The 20,811-nt window shown below is 35.9% G+C and overlaps 1 protein-coding gene across 1 annotated transcript in view; it reads right to left on the bottom strand.

Moving 5' to 3' along the window:
- FKBP5 (FKBP prolyl isomerase 5) overlaps positions 1-20,811 on the bottom strand; it is a 42,683-nt gene that overhangs the window by 7,906 nt on the left and 13,966 nt on the right. Inside the window, exons 2-9 of the mRNA XM_015821948.1 lie at positions 17,532-17,658; positions 16,701-16,845; positions 13,624-13,766; positions 10,428-10,542; positions 3,229-3,385; positions 1,978-2,068; positions 1,047-1,130; positions 428-613 (exon numbers count right to left, since the gene is read on the bottom strand). Of these exons, the coding sequence (XP_015677434.1) occupies positions 428-613; positions 1,047-1,130; positions 1,978-2,068; positions 3,229-3,385; positions 10,428-10,542; positions 13,624-13,766; positions 16,701-16,845; positions 17,532-17,636 (1,026 nt within the window). The 5' untranslated portion in view covers positions 17,637-17,658. The remainder of the gene's footprint in view (positions 1-427; positions 614-1,046; positions 1,131-1,977; positions 2,069-3,228; positions 3,386-10,427; positions 10,543-13,623; positions 13,767-16,700; positions 16,846-17,531; positions 17,659-20,811) is intronic.

Below are 20,811 nucleotides of genomic sequence, written 5' to 3' on the forward strand. Positions count from 1 at the left end.
GAGAAAGAAAACGGCGAGCGGCCCGCGGCTATCTTCTCCCCCTCCCGGAAAACTCACCAGGGAGGGGGCAGATCCTCTGGCTCCTCGGGGGTCTCTCTTCTGGCTCCTTCGGGGGTCTCCGAAGCCCCCCCTCTACCCTTCTTCCGCTCCATTAGTGCGGAGCTAAAGGACAACGTCCACCATCATGCAGACATGCGCATTTTAATTACATAAGAACTTAAGTTATCAACATTTCTATATTTAATAGATATAGAAATATCTATATTCTTTCTTTGTAAAGCTTTTTTTGCATCATTTGGATACTTATTTCTAGTATATTTAATTAACTGGAGCAAAAAAAAGAAGGAAAATTAAGGAGATTGAGAAAATACTGTAATCCAACATCAATAGTGCTTCCCCAACTCCATGAGATTAGATGTGTCTTTACCTTATTGCAGTACTCAATTGCTTTAGTGTATTCCCGTAGCTTTAAGTAGCACATAGCAAGGTTGAGGAAGGCTGCCAACAATAAAGATTCTGAAGCTTTAGATTCCCTTTCTGATAAGCCATATTCCATTTCTAACCAGGATACAATCTTTCCATACTGAATTACTGCTTGCAAGTACTTGCCTTCCTAAGAATAAGATTAAAAAAGGTTAAAGATGAGTAGTACATTGAAAAGTGGAACATATTTATTTCTTAAATGTGGGTTATAATTTGAACAATTAGTAATAGAAGAATGAGGGGAAAGGGGAACATTTCAGTCGGAAAGAAGTGGCCAAGTTGCAATTAAAAATTTTAATACCAGAAAGCTGTAATATCAATTGCCTCTGTTTTGGCTATATTATGACAGATCAACACTTACTGGACAAGAATTGTTCAGAAGCTCCCCAAATCAAAGCTTAGAGACAGTCCTACTTTTAAGAAAGCTATATATCATTGAAAGGTAAAGACAAAGGTGGATGTTAAGAAAGAGAGATTCTCTGAGCAAATAAATAAACTACAGATGGCTTATCAATAGAAGACATGTTTTTTCATGCTAGCATTGCTAGAATATTGACACATACCTTAAAATACACAGTCCCTTTTTCTTTGACAATGGCAGCCTGTTCTAGCTTCTCTTTGGTGTCCATCTCCCAGGATTCTTTGGCCTATAACCAAGTATTTATAGTAGTAATCAAATAACAGAAAGCGACATAATACTGGAAATCTAATTTATACTGTGTGACATAGTAAGATTTGTCGACTCTTGCTAATTTCAAATTTAATGTTACTTAATCCCAATAAAGAGTCTTTTTAAACCACTGTAAAAGTTAATAGCAAGCAATAAAATAATTATATATAAAAATATTCACGAATTTATATTTGGCTTTAGAAGTAAGGCAGAGTGAAATTTGAAGTAGCCCCATATTGATATCATTGATATTTCCTTTCCAGACCAAATTATATTCGGCTCCACTTAAATCTGTCCTGAAGACAGAGGAGTTAAAAAATATGAAAGGATAATCCAGAATCACTAAAGCAGCCTATACAATTCTCCTGAGGCTAGACAGATTTCTTTCATTTCAGTTTCCTTCCTGTGAACATTTCCCATTATAGATTGGCATCAATGCTCCACCTTATGTACATCTTGTTCCTTCCCTGTACTTTACAGAGATGGTACATTCTCCATCACCCTAAAAAGGGCACAGCCTGTTCAGCAATTTTGCCCTGCCCTCCTTTCAGTACTGTTTGGCAGGACATTTTTTTTTCTATAACCAGAAAAAGAAGTACAAAAGGAACAAGCCTAGGACAAGTCTTGGACCCCACCCAAAACAATAAAACACACACAAGAACACTGTGATCCTAGCTGACATATCTTTACCAACTTTTGTGACAAACATGCCGGATGGAGCTGGAAATGGGTCTTCCTAAATGTATTCACTGTAGAAATGTTCCTGTGAGTAAACATCCAATGTGTACAGGATGGTTTGTTATTTGAAGAAATTCTATTCTCACCTTTTCAAAGCTTTTCAATGTAACTTCATACACAAGATCAGCATTTGGTTCTATGCCAAATACAGGCTTTCCAGCTTCACCAAACCCATATCTAAAACAAAGCATGGGAAAAAAATAACAACAGAAATGACACAGAATAAGGCACGTTATTCAGCATTCTGGATATTTACACTCACAGGCAGATAATTGGTTAGCTACATATCAGGCCCTGGAGACAAAACATAGGTTGCCTAGGAAACCAATGTCTGAGTAGCTCATTTGGGGCAAAACACTTATATACTATACTGGACTCAATGTTATTACTTTGTATTCAAATTGGAAGCATTCTAGTGCATTCTATTCAATTTTTCACGCACTTGTTATCCTTTAATGTTTTTCAAAATCTTGAAATTACACTAAACACTGGATATGCAAATAGTAGGAATATTTGAAATAATTGCTAAATTCTATCTACACACTATTTAAATATCGTTTTAAATATATTTAAAAAGAAATGGTTTATTCTAAAACAATTTACATTATGTAACAGTGATGGTGAACCTTTTAGAGACCGAGTGCCCAAAAAACTGGCCCCGCCCCCGCTCCACCCCCACTCTGCCCCCCCATGCCCCACCCCGCCTGCCCAGGCAGCCCAGCAGTGCTATAGCGGCCGCATCCTCTGCCCGCGCATGCCCTGCAGCATCAACTGCATGATAGGGTGTGATGGCAGAGTCTTGTCTATGCTGCCTGGCTGCCATGTCCTTGGCTGCGCTGCTCCGTGTGGGCCACGCTTGAGGGCGACTCTCCTTCAGGGGGGCTGCTGGAGAGGAGGGAGCCGCAGGGGGAGGCAAGGCTGGGGCAACAGCACGTGTGCCCAAACAGAGGGCTCCGAGAACCGCCTCTGGCACCCGTGCCATAGGTTCTCTACCACTGTTATATAATAATCTTACTGTCCAGGAATGGTGTTAAGTATAAATGGGATCTACTATATATAAATGCTATGTAAAAATAGAATGAGAGTCAGGTTGTTGTAGTGGTTAAATGTATCAGGCTAGAAACTGGGAGACTGGGAGATCTAATCTAATCAATTTATGATTTTGGGCCACTCACTTACTGAGTCTAGGAAGGAAGCAACGGCAAGCCACCTTTAAAAGTCCCGCCAAAAAAACCTGTATAGGCTTCTCCAGGTTGACACTGGAAGCCAAGACTTGAGTTAAAGGCACCAAATAAATAAATGGAGGGGGGAGACAAACATCCCCCCACATTTCTTACTGTGTTCCTATATGCAAGATACAGTGTTCTCCCCTTTGCATCTTCTCCAGAGCTTTGTCAATTCCAATGGGAATGTCATGGTCTTCCCCTTCTCCAACAGTGAATGCTACATCTCTACAATCAAACATTCTGCCATCGCAAAACCCTTTCAAGTGGACTATATGGGACAGAGAAAAACAATGTGGACTGTAAGGCACTACCAACAACATTTCAATATGCATTAAACAGCATGACCAAAACACATTATTTGTTGGCATTCTTGTCTTCAGCATGGCTGGCATAGCAGAAGAACTTGGTCCCAAAACAAACTTCAAAATCATATTGTTTTTGACTTTTTCCCTATTTCTAAAATGGGACCATGCTTAAACTGATTGCTGTTAACTTTTTTTAAAAAAAAAAAACTAGATAAATTTTATCTATTTATTTATTTATTTATTTATTTATTACATTTATGTGCCACCAATCTCATCTAGAGGCAACTGTTCTTAGCCTACAGAACTGAAGACAAGTTTACTCACATTGTGGGCCAGTTCTCTGAGGCAATGGTGTGGACATGGCAACTCTCAGTATCAGGCAGCAAAATCCTGCCTGATTTTGAACCCAGACTGGAATTCAGTGCTGCAAAAGTTACTACCATTCTGCCTGAACACAAAAAGCTGCCAAATGGCATTGCATTACATTGGCAGGATATAATTTCTTTGGTACTTTGAGAACATGGTGAATTTAGATAGGAGCAAGGACTGAAAGGAGTAATTTACCTTTGTTGCCAGGCAAAGTATTACGTCTCTGTTCTATCAATGTTGTGAACAATCCATCAATTGTTTGCTTTATGATAAGTACTATAGATTATTATTACAATGCATAAATATTAATAGTTTCTGTTTGTGTTTTCTTGTTTTGTAATGGAATGACAAATTACAAGATTTCAGTAATATTCTTAAAGAAACCTATGTGCAGATTCTAATAATTCCCTTTCCATTATAGCTCATGAAAGAAAAAGAGAAAATGTATATATGCTGCCTACAGTATCACTATGAAGGTCCATGCTTCTCTGGAGTATAGTCAGGATAAAAGAATATTATTTTTTTTTGCAATATTAGCACAAACTATTGCAAATGACTCAGAAATTTTTACAATTACACTTGCTAAGTAACATGCAAGAATAGGTATGGGAGTTTTTTCCTGCCTAAAAGCTAGATAAAATGTTATTAAGTTGTAGAATGCTGAAGAATACCACCCAACATAAATGTGATCCTAGATATAAAACAAAGTTATAAGATTAGTAACAAGGAATTAAGTGGTTGAGAATTCTGGTGTTCACTGACCATTAAAGCTGAGGAGGGTTGGACCTGATTAGAAACTGATTATAAGACTATCATGAAAACATCAAGGCCATAGGCTAGACTGGAAGTAGAAAACAATTTATGGAAGGAGGCAATTGTAAAATACTTCTGTTATGTTGCCCAAAAAATAACAATAATAATAATGGGAAGGCATCCAAATAGGGAAGGCTAAACCAGATTGTTGTTGACAGAAGTTATGCATCTGTGTATACGCATATGTAGGAACTGGCATTTATACATGCGTGAGAATGACTGGGCATGACCTCTCTCACCAACCCTTTCTACCCTCTTTTGCAATCTCCAAACACTCAGTATAATCCACCAATCCCCAAATTGGGAGTGTTAAATTATTCAAAGAATACAAATCCTGTATTCATTCTAAGCCAATAATGGGGCTATACAGATGGGCAAGATGTCTCTCAATGACTGTAAAGGGAAAAGCCCAATGGCACACTGGCATGACATGTTGTCAATATAGCTTAAAGCTTACGTCAAGTAAACATAGTAATTACTAACTGACGGTGTGTTCTACAATGGAAGTACACTAAGAAACTTGTAGTCATGTAATGGGCATGCTCAAGGTCAGGCCACCACCACAGGAGACTTACCTATCCATAAAAATGGTTTTCTTGGCCAATCATAAAATATTAATTTACTAAAAGAGGAACTATTCCCTTCCTCACCTGAGAATATAGGGTGCATTCTACCATTCTATTGGGATCTTGGTGGGTACAAATAGATCTAATAGGATATTTACTTATTTATTTTGGCAGCATTTATTTGTTTCTCTACATTTCATATTTCTGAACAATCCATCTCCCTCAGAGAGGGGCTCTGGACAATGTACAACATAATACCATCTCTCTAAAAATCATTTACAAAGCAATAAAGACAGGAAATCAGTAGAGATGCCTACGAACATTCCAGAACCCAAGGCACCAATTGCCTATCTCTGCACAATTCTGGTCTAACTTATCACCAACAGCAGGCCACATATGACGTCTAAACTAGAGATTAATCTATAGACTAGAATCTGCAAACAAATCCAGAACTGTATTTAGGCAACACTGTTCTAAATGCCTAGCACATTATCAAAAGTTTGTTCAATTGCCCATCATTCAATGTAACATTTGTACTCACAGTGTATTCCATACTTTTCAACCAAGGAATGCTAAAGACAGCTATCTTACATAAATAAAAGATTCAGGTCAATCAGCATGGTTTGAATTTAAGTGATGGAGTTTTACTCTGTTCTTTAGCTTACCAATGCCAGAATGTTTCATTATCATTAACATTGCTATTTGAGTGGTCCATGGATTAATTTTACATACACTGAGCATTTTTTCATTTTATTTATTTGCATTACTGACAATGTCCAACCTTCCCTGACAACTTTGCTAGCTTAAGCAATGTTTCAGGCATTTCATGAAAAAGTTTCTAGTCCAAGAATGTTCATAATACAACACTTTTATTTGTCCTTAAGGCCCTACAACCTCTTGTATTTGTATCCCGCGTAAAAATTAGTTGAATCCAAGTAATCCTTTGCTTCTCCCTTGTAATTTCTGACCCTTGGCCTTCACATACTGAAGTAAGTATTTTGTGTTCTAATAAAAACAATTGCCAATATAAATATAAAACAAATATAAAACTAAACAACCCTCTCTCCTTAAAAGCCTTTTGCACTGGAAGCCAACATTACGATTTTTAGGTATCTGTGGATCATCAAGTATGCATATCATGAAAAAATTGAGATGTAACAAGATGCCAGAAACTTAGCATAAAATGCTATAAAATAAAATTGGATGGGAATTCAAAACCACTTTCCACCAGAGATTTTGTTCACATAAACAAGGAGCTCAAGTTCTTTTGAAATGTGAGCTTCATTCCATTATTATTAATATACATTCTACATCTTACATTTTTTTCTTTCTATTTGACAATCTCTTGAGTACAATCTCTTATACTGCTGTATATCAATAGAAAAATATATTTTTCTGGATGGAAAAACAGAGCAAAAACCATGTCCATCTAATTGACTACTGTCTGTATAGTTTGGTAATATGATAAAAAGAATGTGGCTCTGAATTCTAAGAGCTCTCTCTTTATGTCTGAGAAACCACACTTTTTGCCACAGATACTTAAGATCCTTGGAGGTATGCTTTTCACTTTCCAAGTCCTGTCCTATGACTCTCCAATTGCTGGTAACAATTGTTTGTCTTCTGCAAAAACATAAAAAAGGAAATCCAAACAGTATTTTCCTTTTCTTGAGCAATGTGAATCTTCTTTCCAAGGTATACCATCTGAGGCAATATTTAGGTGTTGTGTATATTTTTCTGAAGTATGTAATGAGTGGCCTAAAGCAACATGAAACCTGTCTACAGTGATACATGAATGTCTTGCAGTACTAAAGTTGTTAGTGGCTGTGTCCCTGGAGCTAAGGGGTCAGAAATACTATGGCATCACCTTGTGTTACAATACTTTTGACCAGTAGACATGTAATCACCCTGTATTCTTAGGCAGCATATTGGGCTAGTGTCCAAACAGAATCTACTGGTAACTGTGAAGGAATTTCCAAAGATTCTAATTTATTATTTTAAAGACATTTCTATTTTCCGGGTATAATTTAGAGTATATGTTATGTACAACAATCTTCCTGATGTACAGTATCATCGTATATTATTGTTTTTGTAGAATTTATATGAGCTGTCCATTGAAAATAAGAGAAAAAGCAAAATATTTTGTATAACTGTAACTTGGCAATAAAATGTCATCCTAATTTTAAAAGATAGAAGTTCCATTCTTTGGCATTTAGAGTGAACTTTGAAGCTCCTTTTCCAGATAACAAAATGAGTTCTTGCAATGTTTTGTTAACTTTATAGTTTTCACTCAGTATTTTTATCAGGGGGATTTTGACTAGGAAAAAGTTTTATGTACAAATTTCAAAATAATTAGCTCATATATAAATATATTAGATATATACTAATTTGGGGGTGGTACCATTCTGTTCTGTGACAACAATCTTAATCACCTAAATTCACTCTTTGACAAAACGATTCTGCAGGAATTGTATAAATATAGTACAGGAAATAATTCCATAACATGATTATCAAAGCTTACTTAAATACTATCTGAAAGAGATCACTTGGGTTGAATTACACTTGGATTGCACAGTAAGAAATTCCAGCCAGACTAGGGAACATCAGTTCAGCTGTTGAGTTGACTTATTGTTCTCTCTGTGCCTAGAGCAATTTTGTTTTGAAGAGCACAGAACATTGTGTTCTTAATGTGGCTGGCACATGAACTCTGTGCACTGACAGCAATTTGTACAACTTGATTAAAACAGCAGAGGGCTGCATAGTAACTTGTAATGCAAATATCCAAGCACAGTCTGTGTTTTAGGAAGCATAGCAGTGAAATATGCCCTATCATTGAAGTTAATAAGACTGTCTTCATAAATCCTACCCTAAGATTTTAACACAACTACATGCATGTCCTAATTATAGTAATGACAGGAGTCTTTGAATTAGCTTCCTAGCTAATGCTGGGTTTTACTACAACTCAACAGAAACACTATCAGTTAATGATTGTTGTACAAGTTTAATCATCCACTTGTCTTCAAAATACAGTCAGAACTACTTTTCTGGTTTTCCGCAACCTGCTAGATTCATATTAAATCAATCAAAACATTTCCACTTCACTAGAGTTGTCAAGAAATCTGAAATGGGCTCTCAATCCAAAGACTTTTGTCTCCTAGAATAGAGAATTATAACAGACATATTTATTTATTTAGAAAATGTATATAGTCACCTACTCGCTCACATTGACTCTAGGTAGCTTACAATAAAAACATAGTATAGAAAACAAATAAAAAAATTTAAAAAACAATACCCCCCCCGCCTGGACGACAACACGCAGTCAAATAAGCCATTTGATGGTCTCCATCCCATTCTGGGTTCACTGGCAAAATATATTTACTTCCTTTGGAGCATCTTATTTCCCTGCCATTCATGACTTATTTTTAGGGTTGTTATCATAATTTTTGACTATACAGATACAATCTAGGTCAGAAGATGTGGAAACAATATGTTTCTCTGAATTGGCAATCCTGAGAAAGTGAATGACAGAAAACAAGGAGTTAGAATAGAGATGAATAAAACTCCAGTCCTACAGGGATAACAGCCTACATGATCAGGGAAGGAAGCAGATGGGAGGATGGGGGAAAGCTTAGTAACAGTGCATGGAGGACAGGCAGTCAACATCACCTCTTTTCTCTACAGTAATTTGTTTCCAAGATAAATCATTTTTTTAAAAAAAGATCCCCCTCCCAAAAGCAGAAAGCTAGCAAGGATGTGGAAGCACAATGCCTTGCCAGTTGTGGATGTGTGCACATGCAATAAGCTCCAGGAGGTTGATCAGGAGAAGCTGATGGAGACAGAAATAAAATAACAGTGAAAACTGGTAAAGATGTGATGGAAGCATCCCAAATTCAATCTGACAGTTCTACTGCTGTTACAGAGAAAGGATACCACTCTAAGGGAACATAAAATTATCCTTGAAAATAAGCAAATCCCATGGGAGATGGAAAAACTACAGACATCTTCATCTGGCAAGAATATGTCTGCCAGAAGCGTCTATGCTGGGATTTAATATTAGAAGCATAGTGTGATGAGTGTGATGTACACACTGCTCCTACAGGCATGAAGCCTGTTGATCATTACATGCAATCTAGATATTCTAACATAAGGAATGAAGAACCCTATTCCACAGCATCAGTAGAATATTATTCTTCCTAATGTCAATAATGTGTTGCCTAATAATTCTTTATAATTTAAAGAACAAGTTTATAAAAAGATAGACTATATTTTCCCGACTTTTTTTTTTCACAAGGGGGAGAAGAGAAGCCCTGGGAAACTCCAGCTTGATAAAAAAAAAAAGTGTGTTAGAAAATTTAACTAACCTACACTACTGTGCCTGGATCTTATCTTTTAGACATATATCTGAAATTATTCAATTGACTTTAGCTCCTATTTTCCATAAGCCTCATCGTTAATAAAGAAAGATGGGGGAGATGAGGTAATTGTTTTCTCAATTAATGGAAAATACTAACAAGTGGCTGACATGTGCTTTTCATTGGTTTATATATATATTTTTAAAAACAACTTTTTTGTGTGTCATTGGAGTTGCATGCTTCCCAAAGAATGTAGTTACTGGACATTTCTGAAGAATAGGCAAATAAACAATTTAAGATACCTATAAATATGTCTATCAATGATTTGTGGACTGGATTATATAATCAGGAAGAAAACATATTACATTATAGTAACCTTGCAATCATAATCTAAAGAAACCAAAAGCCATAATGGTGGGAATGATTTGCGATATTAGTATCTTGTTTTCTGAGGAATTCAAATTCAGCGCTAAAAAAACCCAGAAAGTGTGTAAATTGTAAGTATATGCTTTAGGGACCACTGTAGAATTTAGAGTTGATATACTTGTAGAGTTGTATCCAAAATCACAGGAAGGGAGAACTTGCAACACAATATTATTATTACTGTAACTAAGATGACATATCACCAAACTTTTGCCTCAACAGATAACCTTTCTCTTTTTAATATTTTAACACATACGCACATACAAACAGAGAAAAAGAATATCCACCCTTCCAACTCTGTTATTCTGCTATATAATAGATTACAAATCAGAAATACTATTCATATATTATGGGGGTGACAGGATAGAGAAAAAACAATATTGCCATGGATTCTACTTTTACTGTTATAATATACTTTAATAAGACAGTACAACTATTCTGTGCAATGACCTCAGTATTTTATATAGGCTGAAGAAGATACTCACTCTGAACTGCTGCTCCTTCATTGGGGTTAGAATATCCTTCACCTTTCTGCTTGATTCTACGAATGATGCCTCCATTATCAAATAAATCCTCCCCTTTGAAATCAAGCAGTTCAATCTAAATGAATAAACAAATAGCTCAAACTTTAAATAATGTAACCTCTGCATATAAAAACATATTGACAAAACACAGATGCATAATATCTAAAGACAAATCCATATGATGACTTTTCCAGTGAGCCTGCTTTCCTCTATATTTATAAGAAATGAGATATATAAAATATTTAATTCAGCTATTGTATCCTTTTAGTAACAATATTCTGACAGATATCAGGCACTATAACCAGAGTAATCATGGAATCAGCATTACACCAGACTTTATTCGAACCAATGGTATGTCAAAGCTAAGTCACTCTCATCTAGAAATACTTTTTCCCCAAAATTTAGGATGTTTTTTTTTGTAGTAAGCCCAGCTAAGTATCAATACCTAGTCAAACCTGACTGATCTATAAAGTTGGATAGGAAGCTATAAAAAAAATAATTCAGGGTTATAGTGTAGAATTTAAGTTTTAAAAAATCCACATTAAAAACAATTGTAAATCACTTCCATTTTGTTACTGAGAAAATCAAGCTGTTGAATTAAAGGAGTTTATTTTAACTTTTTTTTAGTTTACATGTATTTCACTGATTCTTTATTCATTAAGCTTTGCCCAGGGTTCTGAGTAAAATCAGTGCATTCCTCAGGCTCTGTGCAATGCCGTTTTAGGCATAGCCCTCCATATTCTTTCTCAGTCTGATTATGCAGAACTGGTTTGGAGTTCCTGGTTGCATAAACAGTATTTAAATGATACATTTGCAACAGTTATGCTATTTAAGGGACAAGAGCATATGTTTTTCAAGCCTGATACAATTTTACCCCTGCAACATGATGTTTGAAGCATTGTCATTGACAGACTGTATAATAATAATAATAATAATAATAATAATAATAATAATAATAATAATAATAATAATAATAATAATAATAATAGTAATAGTAATAGTAATAATAATAATAAAGTTGGAAGGGATCTTGGAGGTCATCTAGTCCAACCCCCTGCTCAGGAAGGAAACCCTATACCATTTCAGACAAATGGCTGTCCAATCTCTTCTTAAAGACTTCCAGTGTTGGAGAATTCACAGCTTCTGGAGGCAGGTTGTTCCACTGATTAATTGTTCTAACTGTCAGGAAGTTTCTCCTTAGTTCTAGGTTGCTTCTCTCTTTGGTTAGTTTCCATCCGTTGCTTCTTGTCCTGCCTTCGGGGGCTTTGGAGAATAGCTTGACTCCCTCTTCTTTGTGGCAACCCCTGAGATATTGGAACACTGCTATCATGTCCCCCCTCATCCTTCTCTTTGTTAAACTAGACATACCCAGTTCCAGCAACCGTTCCTTGTAAGTTTTAGCCTTCAGTCCCCTAATCATCCTTGTTGCTCTTCTCTGTACTCAACATCTTTTTTACATCGTGGTGACCAAAATTGGATGCAGTATTCCAAGTGTGGCCTTACCAAGGCATTGTAAAGTGGTATTAACACTTCACGTGATCTTGATTCTATCCCTCTATTAATGCAGCCTAGCACTGTGTTGGCTTTTTTGGCAGCTGCAGCACACTGATGGCTCATATTTAAATGATTATCCACTAGGACTCCAAGATCCCTCTCACAGTTACTACTATTGAGCAAGGTATCTCCTAAACTATACCTGTGCATTTGGTTTTTCTTGCCTAAATGTAGAACCTTACTTTTTTCACCATTGAATTTCATTTTGTTAGATAGTGCCCAATGTTCAAGATCCTTCTGTATCTTAAGCCTGTCTTCTGGAGTGTTGGCTATTCCTGCCAGCTTGGTGTCGTCTGCAAATTTGATGAGTTCCCCATCTATCCCCTCATCCAAATCATTGATGAAGATGTTGAAGAGTACTGGGCCCAGAACAGAGCCCTGGGGCACCCCATTACTCACTTCCCTCCATGTAGATGCAGTTCCAATGAGGATAGCTAACCAATTCACAATTGTAACACAAAGTAGTTGGGGGCATAATTTAGCTCACTCAAACTTCCCACTAATGTAAATTTGTCTCATAGTTTTTATAGAACATTAACAGAAATTTTATAATTAAATAAAAATCACAAGTCCAATGCAAGATAAGAAATTCATAATGTTTCTTCCTGTGAAGGCAATATATTTTTATTGGCAACCCTTTCAACAATTTTGGAAACATTTTGTGGACTGCAAATAATTTTGTGGCTAGTGTCTTTTATGTTACAAAAGTTTGAAAGATAACAACAAATCAAGTTTTATTCATGTTAGCAATATTTACAAGATTTATATGGATGGAAAGGTAGTTTTTATATCTTTAGTTATAAGATTATGTTTTCAGAAGGCAGTAATTGTATGAAAATGTTTCCAAAAGTTGTGGAGCTTTAAAGCTATCTAGCATAAATAGCTGGTTCAGATTACTGTTTTATCCACTGAATGAAAAAAAATGGAGAAACAGAAAACTGATTTTAAGTACCCATTTCATCTCAGAAATTATACTTCTGTTTATACAACCTAAAAATGCATTTGCCTTCCTTGCAGCCACATCACACTACTGGCTCATATTCAATCTGCAATCAGCTACTGTGCCAAGATCATTTTTGCAAGTACTGGTATCAAAGCAAGTATTTGGCATCATGTATCTATCTGTGCACTTGATTTTTGTTTCCTTAAGTATTTTGCATGTCTCTCATATTTAATACTGTTATTTTCAATCAACTTATTCCACTTTACAAGATTATTTTTATTTTTATTTATTTCTTCCAGTGTATTAACTATCCCAGCCAATCTTTTCTCATTTGCAAAACTGATTAAGCATTGCTTCCACCTCTTCATGCCTCATTTTATGTGTAAGACTGGATTGCCTGCAGACTTTAACTTTTTTAAAAAAATATTCTGATTACCTTCTGCAAGTACATTTTCCCAGAATAAGAAATACAAACATGAATGTTATTGGTTTTATTGTTCACAGCTCCCATATGAATTATTTTAGCAAATAAATGTATTAATGATATAAAAGCATAATTTACATAGTTTTTATACATTTATATTTTATTGTAGTTCCTTTAGAACCATGGAATTTGAATACTTCTAACAAATAAAAATAAATAATATTTGATAAGCTTACCTCAAAAAAGAGGGTTGCATTTGAGGGGATCTTTGGTACACTACCAGCAGAGCCATATGCATATTCTGGCCTACATAGCAAGTGGCAGATCTCTCCTCTTTTCATGGTGGCGACCCCAATATCCCATGCTTTGATAACCTGACCTAACATAAGGAAAATTTCAATTTAATAATTTTGTTCAGTAAGCTTTTCTTGAACCATTTAGAAATACACAGTGTCATGGTCAAGTGACAAAACAGGGCACTGTACTAAGCTTTAAACTGTATGCCTCAGTGACTTTTTTATCTGACAGTTTAAATAAAGTGTAAAGTGCTTTATTGAAGTGGCACTCATTTCAGCAAGGAAGTTCTGCATAATCATCCAATTCAGACTTTACATTACACTGGATTTTAGCATGATCTGCAGAAGCCTTCAGCTGCTTGTCTTCCAAGTATGAAGTGGCTGGAAAGGAAGACAGCTTAGGAAATCTTTTTCAGGGTTTCAACTCCTTCCTGCATTTTGGTCACAGTGACAGCCACGTATTCTGTCCAGACTATGGTCAATGTGATTTTTGATTAGGGGAATCCCTCCTTCTTTTTGCTCCCACATGAAAGCAAGTGGTAATTACTTTCACTTCTCTGGGTATGGCTTTTGAGGGCAGATGAAAGCCCCCTCCCTGCCTGCCCCAGTTTTACACTTCTCTCTATTACTTAGGCTAAAAAAAGGATCCTTGGCAGAATTCTTGTCAATTCTGCCTAGCTAAAAGTAAAAACAAAAACAAACTTGGCATTTCACTGGTCCTCTGCTAAACCTGTTCAAACAATAGTATTTTTTTTAAAAAAAGGCATAGCCAACATTTCAATGTTCTACTACTGAACCTGAAGAAAAGGCATTTCTTGGCAGGCAGCCCAGTACAAAATGGCAGGCAAAGGCAAAGGCAGAGGGTGGGGGTGGAGGAGGGCATGATGCCCATCAGAATAAAGAACAGCCAATTGCAAAAGAGGCATTTGTGTAAGACAAAGAGAAGCACAGCAAAAAGAATGGACTGTTAGGCTTATTGCAGAGGAGAAAAACAATTACTTTTGATGAAAAGCAGAGGAAGTCAGGTAAGGTCACCTTCCTAGGAGCCTAAAATGGCTGAAAACAATGTAATCTGTTTGTGCCCTTACCAAGGTGTGGGTAATCTCTATTCTAACTGGGCCAAGCAAAAAGTGCAGATCAGCCCTTAATCTCACATAGTGCTTAAGCAGATTTTTTAAAATAAAAAAAAACGCAATTCAAACTATGTTGTTTTATTACACTTTGACACATCAGAAAAAAAAGGAAGATTTCAATGGAGCTGCAACCTGATAATCTGAAAGCATTCCCAATGTCCAGGAATTAGAGCAGAATCATTTTCATATGAATGGAAATAGCAGGATGCCCTTCTCTCTTCTTGCCCAGATTCTCCTTCCATGCTCAAAATCTGCTCCAGAGCAGGTTTTGTTGATGAATGAATGACAGGCTGAAAGAAATTGTCTCTTTCCATTCTGATAGCGGAAGCCATTGTAGTAGCTGATAAACATCCCATCCATTCTACTTTACTTTTAAAATTTAGCAAATATTTGACTATATTTCTTTAAAATGTTTGTTTCTTTCCACTGTTAAACATATTTTCAGTTAGGTGCATTAACAGTAGAAGGTCTGATGAAAATCTCTAGATTAGAAGTACTACGGTTGAAAACAAATCCTGAAAAAGACTTTGGAGAGCTGATTGTATTCAGATGACAGCTACATGTGCTCCAATGCTTAGAGCAGGCATGTCAAACTGCCAGCCCGTGGGCCAGATGCGTCACTCTGAAACCGCGCCCACCCATTGCCGGCAACGGGGGAAAAGTCGCGATACGTCGTGTGACGTGACGTGATGTCGCGAGTTTGACATGCCTGGCTTAGAGGGCCATTTGACACAAATGATTATGCTGCTTGGCAGCTATGCCAAAATTCCTCAGATGAAAAAGAAACTTACTGTGTCAAAATTGTAAGATCTGCCTTTTTTGTAAAACCAAATCAAAAAGATACAGTATTGCCATTAGCCAAAGTATTTTTCCACAGTCAAAATAAACAGTGACATGCAGTTTTATATAATGTATGTATTTTTATTAAACTATTTCAGATTGTAACTGATGGGAAAGGAAGATACGTATTTTTATGTTCCGTCAAAACTGAAAAGCATATACAAAACTAGCATGTCAAGAAGAAAGGTCAGTCATTTGATTCCCCACCCATAATCAGTAACAGATACATCACATGAGGTCACTAATCATGTAAATTTTATTCACATCTGAAAACTCCAGGCTTGCTTTAAAAGTATTTATAAACCTACAAGAAGCTGGCCATTGCACAATGGGTGGATGAAGATTTCACCATCTGATAATTCTTAATGTTTACAAATAAAGCAAGTCTTGTGTTAGCCTTGATGGTAAACTGGAAATTTAGTCCCTGCCTGGAAAAAGGGAGTGAGCATATATGTTTTGCTACTCATGCTTGCACAAAAACATTAGGAAGTATCTTTTTCAATTAAATATGGCAGCATACTTTCTGAATTATAGAAGTGATGGTGCAGCAATATATCCCATTTTCACAAGAACTGCTAAGGGCGAATCTATCCTAGAAACCTAAATTATTAGAGCAAATTAATATAATAACTTCATTCAAGAAACTAAGGACTTAAACATTATAAACACATATACAAAGAATTTTCCTCTAAAAGGCCTCTAATCTTATGACAGAAATATAATTTTCAAGCCTTCCAGCTTGTGGTGGGAAACTGTAAGAATTAAACCATTTTGTAATGTTTGCATCTTCAAAGCAGCCAAAAATACCATCTCAAGTTAAGGTCAGCACTTCATAGCAATATTATGAAGGAAAAAAATACAGAATGCTTGATTTGCTGGATAGTGACAGATCCATATACTTGCCAATTCTTAAGAGTTTTCTCTGCTCTTATAGTCTTTCTGAAAACAGGATTATATACAAATATATTGTAATTTTGTTGGAAAAAAACCCCATTTATATCCCTAAAGCTCTCTTTACCTTTCTCCACCTTTTCCACTCTTTACCTTTGCCCAGGCTGAAGATAAATGGCTCATTCCTGTCACGGCTGGAATCAAACTTTTTTCCATTGGCCAGCTTTCCTTTGTAATGGACATAAACTTTGTCTCCAATCATAGGAGATTCATCCTTATTTCCTGGTTTCTTCACAATCTAGAATTAGGATATAAAAACAGGTAAGGTAAGAGGGAGTGTCCAATTCCTGGCCAATGAACCATAATAAGAACTGAATGATAAACAAAAACTTGGTGGACAATACACCAGCACACATTAAAAGTAACTATAAAAATGTAAGGAATTTATTATAAACTTGAATCTCTCAAATATATGGGGGATTTGGTGTTTGTTTCATTCATTGTAGAAATGCTATAAAATGCTATTTATTTTAAAAAAAAACTGCACATTTTGCTGTAGTATCCAAACTGGTTCTTTTATTTTATACTATATTCAACTACAGTATCCGTTTATGATCTAAAAAACCCAGGCAGTTTGGCCACAAAATACTGAAAAGTCATATGCAATCCTGTATGTCATTGTGGCTTCTACATCTAGCTAAATTCCCCTTTTCATATTTATCATAACGAGATTAAATTTGAAATGTAAAGTTACTGAAATATATATTTTTCAGGAGCTACTGGTAGTTTTAATTCCTCTCAAACACTCAAAATGGTATAAATGTGTTATACAATATCCTGTACTTATCCTACTTTTTTTTTTTTTGCTTACCGTATGTTAAACTTTACTACAGACAAGCTAGGAAAAGGGTGCTGCCATTTGAGTTGGAATGTTTCTAAATTGTTATGCTTGGGAAAGAACATTAATTTCTCCTACACTCTCACCTTCAGAACTCCTCGATCTTTATTTGGTGTTATATCTTCACCTTGTTCAGCAAGAGTTGCTGCTTGGACCTCGCCTTCCTTCTTTGTAGCCTCATCAGTTGTCATGGTCTCATTTCACAGGCAGAGCCTTTGCAAACAAATACAAACTTGAATGATTTAATCAAACGTTACTCCAAATGCTGCCATCTATTAGATGACAATTTCTCCATATGTTAATAATAAATGAATATAAACAGTACAATCATTAAAAAATACATGACTGGAGTCTTTGCACTCCCGTGCAAGAAGCTGATAATGACAGTGGTCAAAGTCATTTCGCTATCTCCATTTTTTCCTCTTACCATCTTGTTTTTATTCCCATTCCAGTAAAGCCTAGGAGGCATGTTAGTTTTGTTGTTTTTAACTGGAATAAGAAGTGGGTTGAACACATAGGTAGCACAGGTCACCAGCTGTAACCCCAAAAGGCTATTTGGTTCTTGACACAAATGAATTAAAAGGAGGAAAGAAATAGATTACAATTCAGGAAGATCACACATCTTAAAATGGAACAGAAATATTTTTAATAAATAATAAATTTATTAGCACCTGATTATTGTTATATGTACATTTAATAAATAAATACAATTATTTCTTATTAAAGCATCAATATGATCACTTAAGAAGGTTAAGGAGATTGTTCTTCTACAATGGTTGGAAACTGATCAAAGAGAGAAGCAATCTGGAATTAAGGAGAAACTTCCTGACAGTGAGGACAATCAACCAGTGGAACAGCTAACCTCCAGAAATTGTGGGCGCTCCATCACTGGAAATTTTCAAGAAGAGACTGGACAATCACCTGTCTGAGATGGTATAGATTCTCCTGCTTGAGCAGGGGGCTGGACTAGAAGACCTCCAAGGTCCCTTCCATCTCTATTCTATTCTAATATTGTTTGAATTTGGACCTATTTTTGCTACTGTTGGATGTGGAAAAATCTTAAGATAATACCTAATAATGAATAAATAAATTAGAACAGAATTTGTATAATTTCCAAAGTTACCCAGCTACCTCTAACTTTATCCTTCAGAACAACATTTATCTCTATTTTTTCATTCCTGCCTCTCGAAAAAAAGAGAAGAATGGGTGAGAGAACAAGAAAAGGCAAAACATTTCATATATCATAGTAGAACTTTCTTTAAAAAGGTCACTTTGGAGAGACATTTGTTTTCCCGAATGTGACACAGAGAATGTATTTATTGACATGCATTTATATCCAGCCTTTCTTCTGAGAACTCAAGATGGTTACATGGCAGTCACCTTTAAGGTTTATCTCCCCCCGCCTCCCCCCTCCCAAAAAACCCCACTGCAAAGGCTAAGCTAAGAGACAGTAACTGGCCCATCACCAGTAACTGGCCCAACTCTGTGATCAAGTGAATTATATTTACACTCACACAGAGATAGAACACTATACTCTTTTCTGAAGCATATTTTTTTTTCTACCCATGGTTCTGAAGTAATCAAAACAAGACAGGAACAAAAACAACAAAAATAACTGATGAAGTAAATCTGGAAGAATTGAGCTAGATCCTGGGTTGGATAAAGCAGGATCCTAGGTTGGAAAGACCAGCAGGGGAAAACCAGTTCCTGGAATGAAAAAAAGAATGGATTTAAGGAGCAGATAGAAGAAGACAGAGGGATATATCCTGGATCAGGAGGTAGGACTGATGATAAAAAAAAAGCAGCAACAAAGTGGACAGGAGCAAAATGGGTAGAATGGGATGAGCTGGTAGAAAATAAGATGGGGGGGAGCAGAAGGAATTGCCAGGAAGAAAAATACAACCAAACAAGATAGAAAGGAAAAGAAAAAAAGAGAGAAGGGAGCAAGAATACTTTGTGAGGTGATGGAGGAAGAGGAGAAAAAAACTTCTTAAGTAGATGTTGTTGTTTGATGGTATTAGAGGTATCATTGCAGGATGTAAGCTGTTCCAAGTACAGTAAAGCTGCCTTTTGCAATTGACTGATAGTGATTTTGTCAAGGCCAATAATGTTCAAGTGCTGCCCCAGATGTTTTGGGATTGCATCCAAGGCACCTATTACTGTTGGTAATATTTTTGTTTCTCTTTACCAAAGTCCTTCAACTTCTATTTGCGTGTATTTGAATTTTATGGTTTTCTCCAATTTTTTTTCTTCTATTCTGCTGTCTCCACGTACCGCACATCCACTATCCAGACTTTTTTGTCTTTCTTCTTATTATTACAATACAATACTATATTTGTGAGTTTGATTTTGCCTGCCCAGAATGTCTAGAACTAGACAATTCATAAATGTTAATCAATAAAGAGAAAATAATAAAATAATCGAACTGCACGAAAAGGGAGTTTGGAAAAATCAAATACAATTTTGTTCTAGAAAGCAACATTTGACAAGGGTTTAAGTGGAGAATCATGCCTGATCTTTAATCAAAAAGACAGATAATTACACTCAGGCACATATTACTGACCATCTGTAGCTATGATTTCAACTCAACTAAAGAAAAATATGTTCAGTAAAGCTGAAGAACATAATTCTAGCATTTTAATTGTTCCAAATCTGTTATTTGAAAAACACAATCCAGCACATTAGTGGAAGACACCGAAAATATTGACAGTCATTTAATATTTTATTTTTTCCAAATTGAGATGGCTGGCAAACAATAGATGCTAGCAAAATGAAGTATCCATCTGTGCTACTATTATAACCCAGAATTTCAAATACTAGAACATTAGGCCACTTTTTTCTGAACTATATTTTATAATAGAAGTCACAGATGAATCTTTTTTTCTTGTCTGTATAGCACTTGCCTATAAAGTCACCAAATCACCAAGAGTCAGACATAACTAAATGGTTAAAACAACAAATAACAACATGATAGTTTATATTTTAGTATCAATCATGTGATTTCTGATGCTCCCTGCCAGCTTCCCACAGAGAAAGTAAATGGGGAAGCCTGCAGGAAGTCAAAAGTTCCCCCCACTCTGATTTTTTGCCCACCCATGATCACCTATGTTTATCTATTTAGATCAGAAAATGCTGATCCAATGGGTAATGTGTATCTGTTTTAAAAATAGACTTGATGCCTTTTTAACACTATCATAATTTTCATTGAATATGATACTTATATTATTGCTTATTTTGTTTTCATTCAGTCCAATAAAAAATTGCACCTAAAAAGGACATTACAGCTAAATATCACTGAACATGAATCTTGAACTATGAGAGAGAGAGAAAGAGAAAGAGAGAGAAATAGAGGGAGGAAGGGAAGGA

This window comes from Protobothrops mucrosquamatus, unplaced genomic scaffold (genome assembly GCF_001527695.2).
Source record: "Protobothrops mucrosquamatus isolate PMUCROS unplaced genomic scaffold, P.Mucros_1.0 scaffold1432, whole genome shotgun sequence".
NCBI classification, from domain to species: domain Eukaryota; kingdom Metazoa; phylum Chordata; class Lepidosauria; order Squamata; family Viperidae; genus Protobothrops; species Protobothrops mucrosquamatus.